Source organism: Rhinolophus ferrumequinum, chromosome 8, assembly GCF_004115265.2.
Source record: "Rhinolophus ferrumequinum isolate MPI-CBG mRhiFer1 chromosome 8, mRhiFer1_v1.p, whole genome shotgun sequence".
Lineage (NCBI taxonomy): Eukaryota > Metazoa > Chordata > Mammalia > Chiroptera > Rhinolophidae > Rhinolophus > Rhinolophus ferrumequinum.
The window spans coordinates 90378916-90402873 of NC_046291.1; the positions used below are offsets into that span (position 1 = coordinate 90378916).

General features: G+C 38.2%; 1 protein-coding gene across 2 annotated transcripts in view; it reads right to left on the bottom strand.

Annotated features, from left to right (window-relative positions):
- The window catches only part of C8H2orf76 (chromosome 8 C2orf76 homolog), a 94148-nt gene that overhangs the window by 10557 nt on the left and 59633 nt on the right, over positions 1 to 23958 (bottom strand). Inside the window, exons 3-4 of one of the 2 annotated variants that reach the window (XM_033112434.1) lie at positions 6572 to 6622; positions 3113 to 3150 (exon numbers count right to left, since the gene is read on the bottom strand). In XM_033112434.1, coding sequence (XP_032968325.1) covers positions 3113 to 3150; positions 6572 to 6622 — 89 coding nt within the window. The remainder of the gene's footprint in view (positions 1 to 3112; positions 3151 to 6571; positions 6623 to 23958) is intronic. The other variant, XM_033112435.1, reaches the window with a different exon arrangement.

Here is a 23958-nt window from a genome sequence, read left to right on the forward strand (position 1 = left end):
CTCTCTTTTTCCTGACTATTCCTCATTATTTGTTTTTTGCTCATTAGTTTTATAAATCAGCTTCTTTAAGATATCCAGACAGCCTTTTTATTATTATGGCAATGGGAAGAAATTTCTGTAGATACCTGGTAATTATAATTAAGAAAGTCTCTAAACCTAGAAAATTGGGGAAATGGGGAAAATGACTTTTGTTAACATGTTCATTAAGATACAGGAGTTATTTTAAAACTCTGTCTTTGGCTGAGGCCCTGCAGATGGGGAACAGAAGATGGGTAATGAGAAAAAGGTCTGGGAGTTGGATAAGGCACAAATGAGGGAATGAGGGAGAAGTCTTTCTGAGATTTAAAACTGTTTCTTTAAAAATATATTGACCCCTTTCTTTATAGAAGTTGAAGAGGAAACTTGAAGAATTATCTCCAGATCTGCACTTAACTAGAAGTGCTATGGTTTAGATGGAAGTTTAAAAAGCCAGATTCCAGAAATATTCTAAGTAATTTAATTTGTTTGGGGAAGCCTCCTTTTTGTTCAACTGGAAAAATAAGCTCTAATTATATACTACTCTAACATGCCAGGATGGAACATGTGTTTTAAAAATAAGAAACAATTCTATTTCCAACTATAGGAGGAAATTTTCCTTATTTAAAAATAATGCCACAATATTGATTATTTGAACATTATGAATTAGGTCTTCATGAGGATAAAAGAATAATTTGCTAATTATTCCTTTTAGGGAACATGAGCATATGAACAAGTCCAACAAACTAAAAGTGCAACATTGAATGGAGAATGACAGGACACACTCTACAACCTTTTCAAAGAGCATACTGCTTAATTTTAACTTTATTTTATATTTACATATATATTCCCCTCTACAATAAGACGAAGTTTCCTATTCTCCACATTGTAGGGACAAGGTTGTAAACACTCCTGGCCCGGAGAAGAGAAAATGATGGAGTCTGGGGCCACATACAATGGAGAGATTTTCTAGAATCCATACAAAGAGCAAATTCCACACCACAGCCCCAAGCACAGTGAACACTAATTTTTAAAGCATCTGACAGTGAATACTGTTCAAGTCGTACATACAATCTTGGGTATAGAAGAAAATTAAATTACTGGAAAGAACCAGCCCTTCCAACACCTTGATTTTAGCCCACTGCAACGGATTTGAGGATTCTCTCCTCCAAAACAAGAAGAGAATAAATGTGTGTTGTTTTAAGCTACAGGAAAAAAAAAATTTTTTTAAGTTACTAATTCATAGTCAACAGACATACCCTCATGCTGTTTTCTTTGTAACCTCTGGTATACATTTATTTGAAAGCTGATTAAGTTTATGGAGGACATCTATGACTAGAGAAGAGAGTGAAATTAAACACATTCACAAATAAATACTTCGTTCAAAAACTGTTATGGAAACACTCATGAATGAGGCACTGTGCTAGCTATTGGAGATATGAAGAGTAAGATACGCTCCCTTGTCCTTGAGTAGTTTGTACGAGGTGTGATCAAACAATATGGTGAATTTTTAATTTAAAAATAATTATTACAATAAAAGACACAATTGCCATTAATCCCCCTCAAAATACTCTTCCTCGCTTCAAACACACCTATTCCATCATTCTTGCAACTTTCTGAAGCAGTTCTGGAAGTCTTCTTTTGTGAGTGTCTTTAGTTGTGCTGTCATGGCTGCCTCGATGTCCTGAATCATTTTGATATTGGGGAAGAACCAGAAGTCACACGATGCCAGATCCAGTGAATAAGGTGGATGAGGACACACCGTAATGTTTTTATTTGACAGAAATTGCCATATACCAGAAGTGATGTGTGACACAGAGCATTTTCATGATGGAGGATGATTTAAGGCACACTTAAAAACACAACTTGTCTCAACAGTAGCTCACACCCAACTGACTGCACTGAACAAGTTGAAACTTGTCACACACTGTTACTAAGGTTTGACGCGCTGCTTCCTTTATTGAAGATCCCTGCCTGTCCACTGGATGGTACTCGGCAGCAACATTTACCGTACGTTGTGATTACAACGGAAAGGCTCCGTGTCACACTTTGCTTCTGGTATGGCAATTTCTGTCAGATAACAACATTACAGTGTGTGCTTACCCACCTTATTCATTGGATCTGGTGCTGTGCGACTTCTGGCTCTTCCCCCAAGTCAAAATGACTCTAAAAGGTAAACGTTTTTAATTGATTCAGGACATCGAGGCAGCCACAACAGCGCAACTAAAGATACTCAGGAAAAGAGGACTTCCAGAACTGCTTCAGAAGAGCAAGAGCAATGGGATAAGTGTGTTTGAAGTGAGGGGGAGTATTTTGAGGGGGATTAATGGCAATTGTGTCTTTTACTGTAATAAATTTTTTTAATTTAAACATTCACTGTATATTTTGATTATACCTCATATAATAGAATAAGATTACTGCTATAATGAGGAGTCAATAAAAGTTTATTGAGATTCAAGGAAAAGGATCACTCTCATCTGTCTGTATAAGAAGTGAACCTTTTACTGAGGCGTCATAAAGAAATTACTCTAAAAAAAGTAACAAAGCAGATATGTAAACACCCAATAAACAGTTCTCTTTGGGGCAGGTAAAACATTGTTAGGATGACAGGCCATGCACTCTGTGGAACTAGGTTTGTTCCCTAGAGCCACTGCCCTGGGCCTTCTCTTACACACACAGAGTCAAGCCAGAAAAAGCAGGTTATTTTTATTTGCTTTTGGCTTCTTTCTTCTGGTACAGAATTAAGAAATCTAAGTATACTGAACCTACACCTAATAAGTGACTTCCTTCATATGTAACATGAATTTACCAAGTTTTATGCTTATTATATGTTAAACATTTGCTTGATATATAACATGCAGGCCTTAAAAAAAATTAACACTTTTTTAAAGGATCTACTACTGACAGGGATATGACTTAACAGTTTTTTGTTTTTTCTTTAATGGAAAAGTAAAGCTGTGAAAAGAGTACTAGTAGAATAAAAAATGCGATTATGATGGAAAATATTTTAGAAGTACATGTCTTCATTCATTTATTCACTAAGTCCTCCAACACTGATTACTTGCTATGTGCCAGATACCATACATATGAAACATACCTTTGATTTATGTGCTTGATGAATAATCTTTAATTTATCTGAAAGAAAAAAACAAGTTGTCTTTTTACAAAGATTATTCTAAAACTTCATTTCAAATTATTAAAGTGAGATGAAGGGGAGGTGATTATGAAATGGAGAAATTTAAGTCCCCACCTTCTGACCAGGTTCTCTTAAAAATCTAGTATACAGTAAAAGAAAAATTACTTTTGCATATCATTAAAATTAAAGATCACTGTGGGAAGAGATTTTGAAGCCTTGGTCTTTGACACAAACTGTATGCATGCCATCACCTGAGGTCAACTCAGCACATTTTCCTTAGAATAGAAGACAAGACCTTACTCTATCCTGTTTTTTGGAGTCACTAACTGCTAGGATTAGCAAATAATATTTTTTAAATTGTCTTAAATTAAGACAGACATTAACAGAAACAGTTCCAAAATATCTACTAATCTCTCTCAGAATAAATACAGTGACAGGAGGCCAAATGACCACACTGAGAAAATTGTTACTACTTTCAGAATTCAAACAGGATCCCAGATCACCGGTAATCTGAATAAATTGCTAATGCACAAAGCGGACCAATATCTGCCTCCAGGATTTCAAACACCACACAGGCTTATACCATCTAACCTGCTTTATTCAATCCCTCCTTCACTCCTCCTAATCTGTTTATCTTGAAGTCACGCTACACTGTGCTTCAATAAGTAATTTCTCCACATTGGGTAAAATTCTAACTCTGCCAACAGCCAGCTCTTAATTATGTAACAGACATAGCATTTCACAGGTTTAAATTCAGAAAATTTCCAATTCTTCACTCAGTTTTATTTAACCATTTAATTAATTATGTTTACATGTATGTATTATTATAATGTGAACTCTTAACCTTAAACTAAAATTCATTTCTATTAATCATGCTGTTTGATTCAATAAGGAATTCCAACAGGGAAATGAAATGAAAGGATCTATTTAAAAAACAGACCTTGATTTAACTATATTCTAATAATACAGAAGAACAGGGTACCTATCCAGTTAAGAACTAGCATTCTGAATTACCCATTATTTTAAATAATCAACTTTCAATTATTTATTGCAATTCTTAATGCAGAGTCAGCCTGCTCCTAGAACTCTACGTGTTGTTAAGAAATAAAAATAAATCTAATCTAAGTAAACTATGCACATTAGAAATGTAAATATGCCACAACTGCTAAAAATAAACGTATAATGTAGACAATAAAATAAAGTAATGTGGCTTTTGCATTATCTACTATTCCGAATTACCCATTACACTCTTTTTTCCACTATAGATACATACTGGTTTACTACTGGAAAAAAGTTAGAGAAGCCTACAGTAGTTTTTGTTGTTGTTTTTAAATAAAAGGACCTTGCTCAACATCTGTTACAATCAACCTGCAAAACTGGAGTTTGATTTGATCTTACCAAATAGTCATCATGTTCTACATATTTTGCTAATGAGCCTTTAAATTAGAAATATCTTTGCTAGCAAGATCTGCAACCCCACAATAAGAAGGCTACATTTTTTTAGCAGAAAATAAATGCTTTGAACAGAAATTTTCACCAGATTTGTCTCTCCAATAGAAATTGGTAATAAGTAGGAAAAGCGTAAGAAAGGATAAATGACAAGCTAGTAAAAGGTGTTGTATTAATGTTCCTTTCTTTGTTAAATAATATTTCATTTGTTTTTATTCTGTAATAAAATCTCCATTATTATTAGAAACAACATCTGTGTGTATTGTTTCTTTAATGCAAATTCCCCGAGGAAAGTGACCTCATAAAATTAAAAATAATATCTTATATTTGTGGAGTATTTAATTTGCTCGTATGTGCATTGATTAATCTCACACAGCCTTAGGAAACGATGGGACTAGCAGCCCTGCACTACAACCGACATTTATTATACACGTACACAATGTCTAGGCAATAAGGATTTAAAAATAAGACAACATCCCGTGCTGTAGGAATACAGTCTGCTCAAGGTAAATCAATAATAGATGCAGATGCCAATTAAATGGGAGAAATACATTTATAAATGAATGAAGGGCTCTGAAAAATCTCAGACTCTCATTGGCCTGGCTGAGAGAGCCAGCTCTTTGTCCAAGAGCACAGGAGACCACATCTAACAAAACTGAAATTTGACTCTGTGCCCTTCCCACTCCCCAACACCCAATGTACCACTCCCATAGGGCATGTAGCAGTACAGCAGGACGATGACAGGTGAGAAAGCAACACTTGGGCCTTTCTTAGTGAACACAAAGCAGCAGATTATTAAAGAGCCAAACTCAGGCCTGAGTCACTTGAAGTCTGGCAAAACCCTAGTGCTTCTCTAATTTCTTCACAGATAAATAGACTCATTTTTTTTCTGCCAATTCCTCTAGAAATACTGAGACGAAGGGGTGATAATAAGGTGAAATAATATAAAAGGCACATTATCTACCATGATGATTAGCAGTCAGATATTCTGATGCTTTCATTACCTAAAATTTACCTTTCAACTTACATGGAACACAAGTTTGAATATACACACAAAAAGTGCAAAAAGGGAACCATTCTAATGTGAAATGGCTCTTGTAGGTTGATTCAAGTTTAAGGTTATATCTCAAGGCCTGAAAGCCAGAATTGAGGTTTCATATTTACTTACTAATGCTTTTTATTCTTTTCTCTTAACAGTTAGTATGTAAATTCTTTAAGTCCAATAAGTCAAAGTACTTTCCACTCAGAGCCATCAACTTCTGCTTGACTACTCCTTATAACCTCCCAATTAGTCTCTGGATATTAAAATGCATACACACGGTGAAGCTTGTCATTTCAAAGAATTTTAGGTCATAAGTTGCTCTACCAAATGGGAACAGAACTAAAAGCCACTCCAAAAAATGATCTAAGCTAATAAAATATTTATACGTTAAACTGTCTGCACCAATTAACAGAAATATTTATTAGGTGCGCCACAATTCTCAAGAGAAGTCTCAAATTCAACGTTTGGTGAGTCTCACTATGCTGAAGGTTTAATAACCGTGACATCTTTATAACGAACAGGGAAACACAGCTTCTTGCCTTATTACTACACGTTAAAATCAACAACCGCAACATAAAAAATTCCTATATAACATGCTCAAGTTACTGATATTTAAAATGTTAAATCTCTTCTTTTAATTCCTAGTCTTTAATCATTTCTCCTTTTCTGATTACCTGGCAAATAAATTCATTTTAGACACAGTTTGCCAAACATGTTATTCCTCACAAATAGGGCCACTTCTGTACACTGTTACAATTTACTTTAACAACATATTACTAGAATTCCTGTATTTCTAAATAAACTTCCATATTGGTTTTTATTTACAGATAGCAATTTATTTTTGAAAACCAAATTTAAATTCATACTAACACAAAACTAATGTGAAGTTACACTAATATGTTTTAAAAAGAATAAGAAAAAATGGTTACCATATTTATAATTTCTGAATGGTGGTGGCAGGCTGGTCCTTAAAGGAATATCTATAAGAAAAGATTATTTTTATTATAAAATATTCATATAGACACGTATAGTATATGCATCGTCTTTTGGTCTGTTCTCCTATATCTCCCAAGTTACTTTGAAAAAATTGACAGGACACAAAATGAAGCTAACATGCTAGCAAAATCCAAGGGTCATCTAAAACAATAGAATGACTGATAAGATGTTGAGCTGTTACTAGCTGAACTAAGAATTCAGTGACACTATTAAATGAAGTGGCATTTTATTAAACATAATCGCATCTACATACATTTAAAATACATAGTACAGGGCCAGCCCAGTGGCTAAGGTGGTTGGAGCTCTGTGCTCCTAACTCCAAAGGCTGCCGGTTCAATTCCCACATGGGCCAGTGGGCTCTCAACCACAAGGTTGCCAGTTCGATTCCTCGAGTCCCGCAAGGGATGGTGGGCTCCGCCCCCTGCAACTAAGATTGAACACGGCACCTTAAGCTGAGCTGCCGCTGAGCTTCCGGATGGCTCAGTTGGTTGGAGTGCGCCCTCTCAACCACAAGGTTGCCGGTTCGACTCCCGCAAGGGATAGTGGGCTGCGCACCTTGCAACTGGACCTGGAGCTGAACTGCGCCCTCCACAACTAAGACTGAAAGGACAACAACTTGACTTGGAAAAAGTCCTGGAAATATACACTATTCCCCAATAAAGTCCTGTTCCCCTTCCCCAATAAAAAATATCTTAAAAAAATATATATATAAATAGTACATGTGTGAGACATTATTTTCTATCTAGTTGATGTTCGTTTATCATATAAATCTGAGAACCCTTTGAGGGTCTTTGGCCAGTAGTGGAAACTAATGATCTAGAACAACCTTATTACGCTTACCAAAACTCAGATAACCTACACTATAACTCAGCAAAGAAAGCAAAAACAGAATAAACATTCTGTTTAAAACAGTGTTCCATATACCAGTATTAGTTTTAATTAATAACATCTGAGCTACAATCCCTACAGATGGCAATTTGTAACACATATAAAAATAACATATGCATATAGCTTTGACCTAGCAATTCCACTTGGAGAGTTTATCATATATACTTTGCACACTCATATGTGTGTGTGTGAAATGACATACATACAAATGTACTAACTTTAGCATTGTTCAAAATAGCAAATGCTTAGGAAAATTCAAATGTCCTTAAGTGGGCATACTGGTTAAATAAATTACAATATGCTGAAATAATGAAACATTTTTCAACTGTAAAAGAACCCAAAAAAGGAGAAGCTCTCTACTAGTATGTTAAGATCTTTAAGATATGTCAAGAGTAAAGAAGGCATAAGGCAGAACATTATTTTTAGTAAGCCACCTTTTGAGTAAAAAGGAGGAAAAAGAAGAATGTATGTCTGTAGTTGCTTATACTTTGATGGGAGGAAGCACGCTGCAAGGGTCAAATAGAGAAAGACATGGAAGGAGACTTTTCACTGTACTCCCTTTTACATTTTGATCTTAAAACTACATGAATGTTTATCTACCAAAGAAAAATTTTTTTAAAAAAACCCACAATCTGAATTAAGAAATGTGTTTTTTAAAGTACATTTGCCTTTTAGAGGTCAAACACATGCTAAAATTAAAACATAATTTATTCATTTATGTTACAAGCATTTAAAGTAGCTACTACCAGATATTTCAGGAACAGCATCAATAAGAATGTTTAAATATGGAACAGAAACCTCCTGAGATGATTCAAATTTACACGGGGCCAGCCAGATGACATAAGCGAGAGAGGTGGGTCAAACAGGAGAGGGCTGTTATGTCTGAGAGCATATACCTGTAGACCCCAAGAAAGAAGACACCCACCAAGATGGGCTCCTAGTGGCTAATGGCTCAAATTTAAAAGCAGAGCCTAGCAGTCATTTCTAAACGGGCCTCTCACACAAACCACACTTCAGGGAGAAGCTTGTCTGCACTGTGTTCCTGCCATCTGAGGCAGCCCTTATAAAGCAGTTCTGGAATTATATTTCAACCAATAGGACTGAGGCTTTCCCCATCCAATCAGAGCTGCATGGGTATACCACCCCCACCACCCCCATCAGCACCTTCACTGACCAATCAGAGCAGCTCCATTCTGACCAAGCAGGACAGTGCCTTTTGGACCAGTCAAACTGAGGGGATTTGGAGTCCTTAAATGCTGAGGACAGACCAATCAGGAGCCAGGGACAAGGACTTTTGTCTCTGTAAGTCAGCTCCCCTCTATCTTGGGGAGTGCACCAAAGACTGAAGACTGTTTCCTGCGTGGGGCTGAAACACTGAAGACATCTCTCAGGATCAGAGCACAGCAGAGCAGAGCAGGCTGGCATGGCACATAGCAGGTCAGAGCAAAATGGACCGGAGGAGCTGGTGCAGACTGGAGCAGAGCAGGGCCGGTAGGTCCCAAGGCCTTCTAGCCCCAAGGCCACGTCACAGCTGTGCTGTTCCACAACCGAGCTGCTTCACAATTGAGCTATAATGTGAGGGAGCTGTTCCACAATGGTGCTGTTCTCAGTTGAGCTGTTTGCATTGAATAAAGTTTTCTTCTTCACTGTACCCCAAACTGGGGATTCATGTTGAATTGGTGCCAGCGACTATTGGTTGACACACCCCATTAAAGGGGGCTGCTGTCATTCAGTTCTAAATGGTTGCCTAAAGACAAATGGAAATGCTACAAGTCTGGGGTTTAGGTGAAATTTTCTGACTTTTAAAACACTATAGGCCAAAGAAAAACTCTCAAGTCCAGATTCTTTTGCCCTACCCTCATTTGGCCTATCAGAGCACAGACACTTCATTTTATTCTTGTTTCACATTCACTTATGAATTATGGTCCAAAGAATTATCAATTAAACATCAGAAAGGAGAGTGAAATCTGTTTAATTTATTGCCATTTATATTTCCTGAACTGGATAATGAACGCCCCTGATGAAAGGGGTGAAGTAAAGAATAGATGGTCCATGAAACCACTGTCATTTAGAAATGTCTATAATCGAAGAAATCAAATCATTGTGTTACGTTCAATTTAGACTTCTGAGAGGAGAGAGGAGAATACAGAGCCCCTTTTCTCCTTCTTCCTTTGGGTCTCAGCTCAAGTGTCACGGCCACAAAGAGGCCTCACTGAGAAACCCGCTAGAAGAGGGGTCATCTCCTCTTACTATTTCCCTCATAACGGTTTTACAATTATAGTTTTGTCTGCTTACCTATTTTGATCTTTATTCCCTATTAACTCATATATTCCTTGAGATTAAGACACTATGGCCCGTCTTCTCCAAACCTACGACAGTGTCAGGCATGTAATACATTAATAAATACTGGTTCCAAGAGGGCACAGGGACCACAATCTACTTTCTTCATTGTGTTGCCAGTACCTAAAAGAGTGCCTGGTACATGGCAGGTGCTCAAAAATATTCATGAAGGAACACAGGTAATTTAATCCCTTCAATCAGCAGTTAAGACCACGGAGGCCCCAAGAAGGCAATTGGTCAGCCCACAGTGTCAAGAGCTAGGACAAGCATCCGGCCATCCTGAAAGCAGTCATCTTCTGCAGTGGCAGAAGAAAACAAAGATAAAATGTTAAACACATTATGGTGAGATAAGAGCTTTAGTGGAAATACATGTAAAAATGCTTGAAGAGAAAAAGGACAAACGCTTCCTTATGGAAAAAGCAATTTCCTATTTTGCACTACCACAAATAAGGGCAATGGTATTCATACGGGGACATACACAAGTACTTGCATTTCACCTAGAAGCTGGAAGGCTAGTTTGTATGGGAGGTGGATGTTTAACTTTTTAAGAAATCGCCAAATCAAATTCCAAAGTGTACCTTTTTAACATTCCTGTTATCAGCACATGAATGCCAGTTCTTCTGCAATCTAGCCAAGAACTTGATTTTTAATTCATAAAACTTTTTAATTTTGGCCATTTTAATGGGTGTGTCATGCTCTCATTGTTATTTTAGTTGTATTTCACTCAAGAGTAATGATGAGTATCATTGAATGTGCTTATTTGCCATCCATGTATCTTTTTTGGTGAGTGTTCAAATCTTTTGCCCACTTTTTAATTGGGTGTATGTCTTATTATCGAGTTGTAAGTTTGGGTTTTTATTTTTTTAATTATTATTACTATTCTAGATTCAAGTCCCTTGTTGGATATATGCTTCACAAATATGTTCTCCAAGTCTGTGGTTTGCCTTTTCATTTTCTTGAGTGTATTTTGAAAAGCATAAATTTTAAATTTCAGTGAAGCCCAACTATTTCTTTTATAGTTTGGGATCATTATTCTGTATTTGAGAAATTTTTACCAAAATCAAAGTCTCTAAGGTTTTTTCCTGTTTTCTTTCAGAAGTTTTATAGTCGCAGCTTTTACATTTAAGTCTTGAGCAATTCCAAGTTGCTTTTTGTGTACAACAGGAGATACGAGTTGGGGTTCATTTAACAGCATATGGATATCCAATTGCTCCAGCACCCTTTTTGGAAAGATCACCTCTTCTCCCCAAAATGCCTTGGTCAAAAATCAGTTGAACAGGGGCCGGCCCAGTGGCTCAGGCGGTTAGAGCTCCATGCTCCTAACTCTGAAGGCTGCCGGTTCAATTCCCACATGGGCCAGTGGGCTCTCAACCACAAGGTTGCCAGTTCAACTCCTCGAGGCCCACAAGGGATGGTGGGCAACGCCCCCTGCAACTAAGATTGAACACAGCACCTTGAGCTGAGCTGAGCTGAGCTGCCACTGAGTTCCCAGATGGCTCAGTTGGTTATGGCTCAGTTGGTTGGAGCGAATCCTTTCAACCACAAGGTTGCCAGTTCGACTCCTGCAAGGGATGGTGGGCTGTGCCCCCTGCAACTAGAAAACGGCAACAGGACCTGGAGCTGAGCTGCGCCCTCCACAACTAAGACTGAAAGGACAACAACTTGACTTGGAAAAAAGGCCTGGAAGTACACACTGTTCCCCAATAAAGTCCTGTTTCCCTTCCCCAATAAAATCTTAAAAAAAAAAAAAATCAATTGAACATATATGTGTAGGTCTATTCCCGGACTATTTTTCAATGATATAGATGTCATCTATGTATCAATACTACATGCACTATCTTAACTGATATAGCTTTATAATAAATAGGAAGTCATGAAATCAGATATGGTGTAATTCCTCCAACTTTTTTCTTCTTTTTGTGATTTTGACTATAGGTCCTTTCTACTTGCCTTATAAATTTTTTAATAAGTTAGAATAACTTATTTCTAGACTTTAGAATACGTTTGACATTATCTAAAGGGGAAAAAAAGCCTGCTGACTTTTTTTTCCTAATTATTTATTTATTTATGTTAGTGGAGAATATTGGGGGACAGTGAGTTTCTCCAGGGCCCATCAGCTCCAAGTACTTGTCCTTCAATCTAGTTGTAGAGGGTGCAGCTCAGCTCCAAGTCCAGTTGCCGTTTTCAATCTTTAGTTCCACTATCCCATGGTGTTGAACTGGCAACCTTGTTGTTGAGAGCTCCTGTTCTAACCAACTGAGCCATCCAGCTGCCCCTCCAGAAGCTCAGCAGCAGCTCGTTGTCTTCAAACTAGTTGTAGAGAGCGCAGCTCACTGCCCCATGTGGGAATCGAACCGGCAACCTTGTTGTTCAGAGCTCACACTCTAACCAACTGAGCCATCTGGCCACTCCAAGCCTGCTGACATTTTGATTGGGATTGGAATTATACGTCATTTGAGGAGACATGGCATCTTAACTATATTGAGTTTTCTGATCAATGAACACAGTACATCTCACCATTTATTTAGGTCTTTTTAACTTCTATGTTTTAGAGTTTTCAGTGCAAAAGTTTCACACTTCTAGCAAATGTATCCTAAGTATTTCATATTTTTTTGATGCTATTGCAAATTTTTTTTCAGTTTCCAACTGTATATTGCTAGTAACACAATTGATTTTTGCATATTGATCTTGTATCCTACAACCTTGCTAAGCTCAGCTTATTAGTTCTAGTAGTGTTTTTATAGATTCCACAGGATTTTCTATATAGATAATCATGTCACCAGTAAATAATGACAATTTTACTTCTTCCTTTCTAATATGGATGCCTTTTATTTCTTTTTCTTGCCTTAATGAACTGACTAGAACCTCCAGTGCAATGTTAACTAGAAGTGATCGTTAGCTGACACCCCTACCTGATTCCTACTATTAGGAGGAAAGTACTTAATCGTTCACCATTAAGTATGATATTGGGTGTCAGTTTTTCATAAATATCCTTAATGAGGTAGAGAAAGTTCCTTTCTATTCCTACTTTACTGAGAGTTTCTAACAGGAATGGATGCTGGATTTTGTCTTCATCTACTGAAATAATCATATGGGTTTCCTTTCTTAATCTATTAATATGATGAATGATATCATTTGACTTTTGAATGGTAAAGCATCCTTGCATTCCTAAGATAAACCCCACATGGTCATGATGTACCTTCTTAAATACTGTTGTAGTTGTTTTGCTAAAATTTGGTTAAGAATTTTTACACTGCATGAAAGTTATTGGTCAGTACTTTTGTCCCCCCTTTCTAATTACTTCCTCTGGTTTTGGCATCAGAGAATGAGGTCTCAGAGAATGAGCTGAGAAGTATTCCCTGTTCTTTAATTTTCTGAAAGAGTTTCTACAGAATTGGGATTATTTCTTCCTTAAATGTATGGTAGAATTTACCAGTGAAGGCATCTGGGACTGGTTTTCTTTGTGGAAATGTATTTCAACTACTGTTCATTTTAAAATACTACAGAATGACTCGGGTTGTCTGTTTCTTCTTTAGTGAGCTTCGGTAGTTTGGGTCTTTCAATGAATTTGTCCACTTACCTAGGCTAACATATTTATGGCCTAAAATTGTTCAAAATATTCTATTATTATTCTTTTAATATCTGTAGAAAACCTGCAGTGACGTAACAACTCTCATTCCTGATACTGAAAACTTGTGTCTTCTCTCTCACATGCTCTTATTTTGAGACTCTGTTGTTAGGTGCATACATATTTAGGATCATTATGTCCTCTTGACTAATAAATGCTTTATCATTATAAAATGATAGCTTTTATCCCTACTAATATTCATTACTCTGAAATCTACTTTATATTAACATAGTCACTCCAATTTTCTTTAGATTAGTATTAGCATGGTATATAACCTTTTCACCCTGTTAGCTTTAACTTATTTTTTACCTTTATACTTAAAAGTCCATTTCTTGTAGGCAACATATAAGCAGGACTTCGTGTCATATCTGCCTTTTAACTGGGGTGTTTACACCATTTACACTTAACGTGATTATTGATATGGTTGGATTTAATTCTACCACTTTGCTATTTTTCATTTGTCCATTTGTTCTTTATTTACTCTTCTATCTTTTTCTGGATTGACCATTGGACAGTTTTGTTGGCTTATTAGCTGTAACTCTTAGGTTGTGTGTGTGTGTGTGTGTGTGTGTGTGTATGTGTGTGTGTGTGTCTTCTTTAAAGTTTGTGTGAACATCTTTAACTCACCAGTCTACCTGCAAGTGATACCGTGTTTCCCCGAAAATAAGACCTAGCGGGACAATCAGCTCTAATGTGTCTTTTGGAGTAAAAATTAATATAAGACTGGGTCTTATATAACATAATACAAGACCGGGCCTTATATCAATTTTTGCTCCAAAAGACGCATTAGAGCTGATTGTCCAGCAAGGTCTTATTTTTGGGGAAACACAGTATTATAACACTTCATATGTAGTAAAAAAAAATCTTACTACAGTTTGCTTCCATTTCCTTCCTCCCAGCCTTTGCTCTATTGCTGTCATGTATTTTCCATAAACCTCACAACACAGTGTTGTTTTTCTTTAAATGGTCAAATAGCACTTAAAAATATCTTTAAAAGAAAAAATGTACTTTATGTTTACCATTTTTAGTACTCTTTATTTCTTTGTGTGCAGATTTCCATCTGGTATCACTACCATTCTGTTGGAAAAAGGACCTTTAGCATTTCTTACAGTTCAGGTCTCTTGTCTCTGGTGATAGACTCTTCCCGCTTTTGTATGTCTGAAAAGTCTTTGTTATGCCTTCATTTCTGAAAGATGGGAAAAGAATCCTAGGTTGACTTTTTTTTCAGTACTTTAAAGATGTGGCTCCACTATCTCTGTCATACACTAATTCCGATGAGAAGTCTACTGTCATTTTCATCTTTATTCCTCTTTATGTAATGTGTCTTTTTTCCTCTGGCTGTTTTTAAGATTTTCTCCTAATTACCAGTTTTAAGCAATTTCATGCAATGCCTTGGTGTACTTTTCTTCAAGTTTCTTTCTCTAGGGATTTGTTAAATTGCTTGGATATGTGGGTTTATAGTTTTCACCAAATTTGTGCAATTTTCAACCATTATTTCTTCAGACAGGTCTGTCCCAGTTCCTCCTGTCATGGCTTCCAATTACATGTATATTTGGCTCCTGGAATTTGCTCCATACCTCCTTACTGCTCTATTTATTTTTATTTTATTCTTTATTCTCTCTGTGCTTTACTTCATATAGTTTTTGTTGCTATGGTTTTTATCCCCCCCTTTCTTCCGCCTACCCCCACTCCGGTTCAAGCCGTTGTTTCTCAGTGTAGTTGTGTAGGACACAGCTCCCTGGCCCCTGCTGGTGTTATGAGTCTTGAGTGTCCCCCCCACCCCCACTGAGGCAGTCGGTCGTCAGTCAGCAGCTCAAGGCAGCTCTCACTGGCCGCCGGCCACTCACGCTGGCCACCAGTTGCTCATGGCAGCTCACAGTAGCCCGCGGCAGCTCATGCAAACCTTCTCACAATCTTATGGCAGCCCATCTCACAATCTTAGCTGTAGAGGGCGCAGCTCACTGGCCCATGTGGCAATCAAACCGGCGACCTCGGCTTTAGGAGCACAGTGCTCCAACCACCTGAGCCACCGTGCTGGCCATGTTTTCAAGTTTACTATCTTTTCCTCTGCCCCATGTGATCTACATGCTAATTCTATCCACCTCAGAGATTGCATTTTTTCATCTCTAGTTCAATCTGTTTTTTTTTTCCTTTGTATCTTCCATCTTTAATATGTAGATTATATGGGGCCCAATCTTTCCTCTACCTTCTTGACCATTTGCAAAGTAGTTACAAAAACTGTTTTAATTGTCTTTGTCTACTAGTTCTGTCATCTGCAGCATTTCTGGGTTGGCTGCAGTTGATTGATTTCTCTCCTAATTATGGTTAATATTTTCTTGCTTCTTTGCATGACTGGTAAATTCTGATTTGATGCACGATGTTGTGAATTTTACCTTGTTGAGTGCTGGACATTTTTGTGTCACTATAAATACCCTGAGCTTTATTCTGGAATAGTTAAATTACTTGGAAACAGATCCTTTTGAGTGTTGCTTTTGAGCTTTGTCAGGTGACAGCAGAGCAGAATTTACTTGTGTTAATTTTGCCCTACTATTGCAGAAATACCCGTCTAGATACTCGACCCAATAGCCTGTGAATTGCAAGGGTCTCCACTCTGGCTGGTGTGCGTAGAAACTATCGCCAGCCCTTGATGATCTCTGAGCATTTTGCCTTTAGGCTACCTTTAGGAGGTTCTGTACCTGGCTTCTGGTAGTTTCCTTACACACTTATGCTGATCATATTCAACTGATGACTCATACTCCCCAAATCATCCAAGATGCTCTGCAAATTTCAGAGCTCACTCTTTATACAGCTCTCTCCATCCCAGCACTCTGCCCTTTGAACTCTCCAGGCTCCACTCCAGACTGCCAGCTCTGACTCGTAAACTCATGGAACTTGCCAGGCAACTGTCTGGATTCCCCGCCCTGCTCTGTGGACTACACACTCTCTGTAGCACAATCATACAGGTCACCTGTTTGTTTCCCCTCTTCTGGGGACCCCTGTCTTGTGCTACTTGATGCCTAATACCTGAAAACCATTGCTTCATATATTTTGCAGAGTTTTTTAGTTGTTTCAAGTAGAAGACTAAGTCCAGTCCCTGTTGCTCCACTTTGGCTGAAAGCAAAAATCTTTGGTATATCTATTATAGTCTGGAAATTATTTCCCACTTTGCACTGAGTTTTTCTCTCATTTTATGTTCCCCCTACCCCCAACCCCTTTGAACTTAACTTTGGAATCTAATGAACTTTTACCGAAGAATTCAGGATGTCAGAATTCTGCAAAAAAACAATTTAATATTTCATTATTGGAACGTTCACAAGAAGGTAACCACTAACTTTAGTCATTCATTTAGGTCTCCAAAGAAGGGATCTATCGAGAAATTAATTATTAGAAAAATAAGACAACTTAATAAATATACTGCTGGCATTAGGATGCCACAAAGGAGTCTGAAATGTTAAAACATTTGAATATAAAATGTTTGAATATAAAAATCAATAAAGTCTGAAAATTATTAAAATATCAATGGGTTATAAAATAGTTCCTCACTTCACAGTAAAAGCTCTAAAAATAGAAGCGGTACAGTTTGTAACTTATTATGAGATGCTGGATCTACATGTGAAGGCTTTTAGGAAAGCACAAACGCCTAAGGAAAAAATTTACTCACTCAGGGGCTAATTAGTATTGGCAAGAACACCAAAGACCAAACCTCAGAACAAGGTGCCAACATTCTAACCTGAGAAGGGGTTCTACCAGATGTTATAGTAAGATTTTAATGTTAAGCTATAGCAGGACGCTTTTTACTTTAATTGTGAAATAATCTAAACATTAAAAAACATAGAGAAAAAATTCATTTAACCCACCAACCAAATTTAACAAATGTTAACATACTATCATAACTGCTTCAGATCCTTTACTTTTTTATTAAATTAAACAATATGAATGCAGCTGAAACCTCCTTTCTGTCCTTCCCTAATCCCTTCACCCCTCCCTTTCTGCAGGTAATTCCTAATTTAAGTTAGTACACTCTCTTCATTGTTATACTCTTATTCCGTAAGTCATAGCCACAGAGAATAGAGAATTATTTGGTTTTAAATTTATAGAGTTAAGTATTTAAACTAAAGAATCTACAGTATATTTTGTAGTACAAACAAGAGAGCATTACCTCAGCACTGTTGAAGGAATAGTCCCTTTGTGATAAGGTGATAATGTGCTATGACTTTGCTCCTGAGAAGTATTCCTTTCTAAAAAAGAAAGGCATCAAGGAAGTGCTTCCTTACAGAAGAATTCCAGATAATAAATATAGAGGGAATCATAGAGTAGGGAAAAAAATCACGATTTTACGACACCAATGATTCAGGTATAGATCATTCATAGATGCTAAAACCATTAGAAACAAGATACGCAAATAGTCTGAATGTTTATCACTCCATACACCACTTATTAATTAGAAAGATACTTTACAATAGAGAAATCTGGTAGACAGCTTCTTAACCAAATGGTTTAAATCTATATCAATAATGCAACAAAGTGACATCAAATGCCTCCTGAGGAGAAACCACCTATATCAGGGGTCAGCAAACTATTTCTGTAAAGGCCAGCTAGTAAATAATTTAGATTTTGTGAGTCATAGTCTCTGTCACAACTACATGCAGCACACATGATGTGTAAACACATGGGTGTGGCTGAACTCCAGTAAACTTGATGAAAACAGAGGCAGGTCAGATTAGCCCACAGGTTGTACTTTGTCAACCTGCAACCTACAAAGTAATCTTGCCAAAAATGTTTAACCTGAATCAAATCATAAGAAAAGAATCAGACAAACCCAAATTGTGGGATATTTTATAAAACTCTATCCTAGATTTTCCTTTAAAAAAAAAAATCAATACAATTAAAGACAAAAGAAGGTAGGGGACTATTCCAGATTAAAAGAGACTAAAAAGACAAGACATAAAAAGACAGAGGGGAAACTTAAATGCATGTTTCTAAGTGAAAGAAGTCAGTGTGTAAAGGATTCATATTGTATTAGGTTGGTGCAAAAGTAACTGTGCTTTAAAAGATTAAATTGCAAAAACCGCAATTACTTTTGCACCAATCTAATATGATTCCAATTATATCGTATTCTGGAAAAGCAAAATGATAGAGACAGGAAAAAGATCAGTGGTTGTCAGAAGCTTGGTGGGGGATGGTGAGTAGGTGACGCACAAGAGATTTTTAGGGCAGTAAAACTATTCTGTAAAACTATCCTAAATAAAACTATATTTAGGGCAGTAAAACTATGACATTGTAATAGTGGCTACATGACATTCATTTGTCAAAACACATAGAACTTTACAGCACAAAGAGTGCTGTAATCTATGCCAAGTACAAAAGAAAAACCCTTTAGTAGGTCAGGGGATCCAGGAAATAATGCAGATAGTGACAAAGGATTCTAGCTGTATTACAAATGTATGAAACAACCTTACTAAGAGAGGGTGGACGAAAAGGTGTTGATCTAAATAACTTTGGCAATAAACAGATTTTTGTAAGATTAAGGAAAAAGGAAGTGCACAAAAGTACTCTAGTTAATATCAGGTTTCTTCCCACAGGATACCAATGAACAACTCTGATACTGCTACACATATCTACGGAATTAACAAGTAAGTAAATGGATGGAAGATGATGGGACCAGGTTTCCCACTGTTTGCATGAGAATGTACAGTTAAGCAAGGGGATGAAGCTAGAGTGATCCAAGCGATGATGGATTAGAGTTGGAAACATCAGTAAGAAGTCTTGTTTAACATACAGATATAGGTAGTAACATGAAAATATTTATTCATATGTCTAGATACACAGGTTGATGTATTTCCTTGCTCTGTCAGCTGAGAGGGCCAAAAAGCAATGACACCCCAGCAGTAATGAGCACACCTGGCACCCCAATGTTGGTTTCTTTTTTCTTTTTTTTTTAAAGGAAGTTTTTTGGGTTTTTTTAAGATTTTATTGGGGAAGGAGAACAGGACTGTATTGTGGAACAGTGTGTACTTCCAGGACTTTTTTTCCAAGTCAAGTTGTTGTCCTTTCATTCTTAGTGGTGGAGGGCGCAGTTCAGCTCCAGGTCCAATTGCCGTTGCTAGTTGCAGGGGGCGCAGCCCACCATCCCTTGCGGGAGTCAAACCAGCAACCTTGTGGTTGAGAGGACAGACTTCAACCAACTGAGCCATCCAGAAGCTCAGCAGCAGCTCAGCTCAAGGTGCCGTGTTCAATCTTAGTTGCAGGGGTGGAGCCCACCATCCCTTGCGAGACTTGAGGAATTGAACTGGCAACCTTGTGGTTGAGAGCCCACTGGCCCATGTGGGAATCGAACTGGCAGCCTTCGGAGTTAGGAACATGGAGCTCTAACCACCTGAGCCACAGGGCCGGCCCCCCTCCCCCATGTTGGTTTCTAATGCCAATTTCCAATAAAAGGAACCAGGGCTCCTTGGAGAAATGACTGATTCTAGGACTGGGGCAGGAAATACAGAAGATGAGCTTGGAACATCTTAAAGTACCAGAAAGTAAAAAAGAACTAAAAAGACACATACACATACATACACACACCGCAAACACATGTCAAAGGGGCACAGAAGCCAACTGAAAGAGTTTCCAATGGCCAAACAGAAAACAATTTGAGCAACAAAATAAACGAACTCTCTCACGCAGGAGCACTCCAAGTAAATTACATAAATATCCCACTCATCCCTCCCTGCTCCTTAACTGTGGACAGTGCAGAGTGACTTCCTTCCAAATGGTAGGGGACAGGTTTCAGTTCAAGATGGTGGCATAAGAAGACCTTAAACTCACCTCCTCCCATGCAAACAACAAATTCACAGCTACACACGTAATAAGTTTCCTCTGAAAACTACCTGGGACAGGCAAACAATGCTTCCAGAACAAAAGATAAAAGAGACATCTCGAGAAGGTAGGAGAGGCAGAGACACAGTCTCGCCAGGGACCTCACCCCAGGTGTGGTATCCTGTGCCCAGGAGGGATACAAAAAAAATTATGGAACTCTCCCTTGAGGAGTAAAGAGATTGTGCCTCACACCAGGCACCCCAAACCTTGGATCCGGCCACAGTCAGATATGCCCCCAAAATGTCTCGTTTTGAAAATCCATAGGGACTAAGTCCCGGAGAATCACAGAACTGCAGGGAAACAGAGAAACTGCTGTTAAACGGCCCACTTGCCCTGAGACCCAGCACAAAAGCAACAGTTTGAGAAGTGCCGAGATCGTAAATGAGAGAGACCCACTTACTAAACTTAGAGCAGCTACTGGGGAGGCAGGGACCTACTGGGTCTTTCTCTGGAGATGAAAAACTGGCAATAGCACTGTTGCAATCTCATTCTCATTTGCTGGTGACGGAGCTGGCACGCACCATTTTGGTGCCCTCCCACTAGCCTGCTAGCACCAGTGGGTGTGCTCTGTCCCCTCACGCCACAACTGAGCTAGGCAGTAGCTCAAGCCGCGCCTACCTGGCACAGCGTCTACACCAAAACCGGATCAGGCGAGTGCCCTGCGCTCCGCCCACGTATTGCAGCAGCCATGCTGTAACGAAGCCAGGGGAGCACTCTGTGCTCTGCCCTACCTGCAGGCCAGTCACACCACAACTGAAAGGGGCAAGTGCCCCAAACCCCTCCCACACCACACAGTAGCCATGCCACCACCGGTAATGCGAGCGCTCGCACGCAGCCCTTCTGCACGACAGCCACACCCCAGCACAGACAGCGGATGCACACAGCTCACACTAGGGGCTCCCTGGAGCGCCTGGCTCTGGGGCCCAGAAGAGACGCTGCTTCTGGGACCCCTGGATCATCTCCTACACAAGACCACTCCCTCGGGACTGGGAGAAGTAGCTGATTCACCTAATACACACAGATGAACACACAGAGTCAGGCAAAATGAGGAGACAAAGGAATATGTTCCAAACCAAAGAACAAAATAAATCCCCAGAAAAAGCCCTTTATGAAATGAAGATAAGCAGCCTACCTGATAAAGAGTTCAGAGTAATGGTCATAAAGATGCTCACCAAAGTCGGGAGAAGAATGGACGAACACTGTGGGAACTTCAACAAAGAGACAGAAAATATAAAAAATGCCAAACAGAAGTTATAACTACATTAAAAAAAAAATACACTAGAGGGGTTCAACAGCAGACTGGATGAAGTTGAAATATGAATCAGTGAGGCAAAACAATGGCACATCCAGACAGAACTGCAAAAATAGAAAAAGAATTTTAAAAAGTGAGGGTATCTTAAGGGACCTCTGGGACAACATCAAGAGGACAAGGAAGGGCATTACATAATGATAAAAAGGCCAATCCAACAAAATATTTACAAACTCACCTTTGTAAATAGTCACACCCAACACAGGAGCACATAAATATATAAAGCAAATGTTAACAAACCTAAAGGAAGAAACTGAAAGCAATACAGTAACAGCAGGGGACTTGAACACCCCACTCATAGCAATGGATAGATCATCCAAACAGAAAATCAGTAAGGAAACATCAGCCTTAAAAAACACTTTAGGGGCAGCCGGTTGGCTCGGTTCGTGAAAGCGCAGTGCTCATAACTCCTAGGTTGCCGGTTTGATTCCCACATAGGCCAGTGAGCTAAGCCCTCTACAACTAGATTGAAAAAAAAACAACTTGACTTGGAGCTGATGGGTCCTGGAAAAACACTGTTCCCAAATATTCCCCAATAAAAAAGAAAATTCCCCAATAAAAATAAACACTTTACACCAGATGGACTTAATAGATTTATAAAGAACATTACATCCAAAAGCATCAGTATACACACTCTTCTCAAATGCACATGGAACATTCTTCAGGATAGAAAAATGTCAGACCACAAAACAAGTCTCAATAAATTAAAGAAGACTGACATCAAATCAAGCATCTTTTCCAACCACTATGGCACGAAACTGAAAATCAGTTACAAGAAGAAAATTTTAAAAAACACAAAAACGTGGAGATTAAACGACATGCTGCTGAACCAATGGATCATAGAAGAAACCAAGATGGAAATCAAAACACACCTAGAGACAAATATAATAAAAAGAGAAATATGGCATGCAAAAATCTGTGGGATACAGTATAAGAGGGAAGTTTACAGCAATATAGGCCTACCTCAAGAAACAAGAAAAATCTCAAATAAACAATCTACCTTTGCACCTAAAGGAACTAAAAAAAGAAGCACAAAGCCCAAAGTTAGCAGAAAGAAATAATAAAGATCAGAGTAGAAATAAATAAAACAGAGACTAAAAAGACAATAGAAAAGGTCCATGAAACTAAAAGCTGGTACAGCCAAAGACAAAACTGATAAACCTTACCTAGACTAACCAAGATAAATAAGTAAATACAATCAGAAATGAAAGAGAAGTTATAACTAACACCACAAAAATGCAAAGGATCATAAGAGACTCTTATGAACAATTTTATGCCAACAAATTAGACAACCTAGAAGAAACAGAAAAATTCCTAGAAACATACAATCTTCTAGGACTAAATCATGAAGAAATAGAAATCCTGAATAGATAGATTACTAATAAGGAGATTGAATTAGTAATCAAAAACCTCCCAAGAAACAAAAGTCCAGGATCAGACAGCTTCACTGGTGAATTCTTCCAAACATTTAAAGAAGAATTAACACCTATCCATCTCCAACTTTTCCAAAAAAAAAAAAAAATTTGAAGATGAAGGTGCCAGTACGTACAGATCCAAGGAATGGTCCTAAGACAAAATCTACTTCTGTAAGCAGAGGGCAGGAAAAGACCGAAGAAATATGCTGGCCACTCTCGCCTGGTAATTAAGAGTTTATTACAGGAAACTTACATATGACATATGTCTTGGGCTGCAAGATGGAATGGATCCTCACTCCAGTAGGCAGGTGCCAAAGAATTAACTGATAAAGAGGGAAAATAGTCATTGGTACTAGTATATGAATACCACCAGGTAAGGGAAATGACTTTACATGCTTGACCAGGTCAAGACAACAACCTGTTCCAGAAATAGCACATAGTAGGAGACAAGGGAGGGGGCTCATTTATATCAGAATGAACATCAGTTACGATGAGACAGTTTCAAAGGGAGAGGTTGCAGCAAGCAATCTCCATTCTGGTCTGCGTCCAGCTCACGGGACAGACCGTGGTCATGTCATGGAACAGTCTCTCCTCCACAGAAAAAATGCTCCCAAACACATTTCACCAAGTCAGCGTTACCCTGACAGCAAAACCATACGAGGACATCACAAAAAAGAAAATTACAGACCAATATTCTCGATGAACATAGATGCAGAAGTCCTCAACAAAATATTACCAAAATGAATTCACCAATATATTAAAAGGATTGTACAACCACAATCAAGTGGATTTGGTGGGTGCAAGGAGGTTTCAATATCGGCAAATCAATCAATGTGATACACATTAATAAAATGAAAGAAAAATCATATGATCATC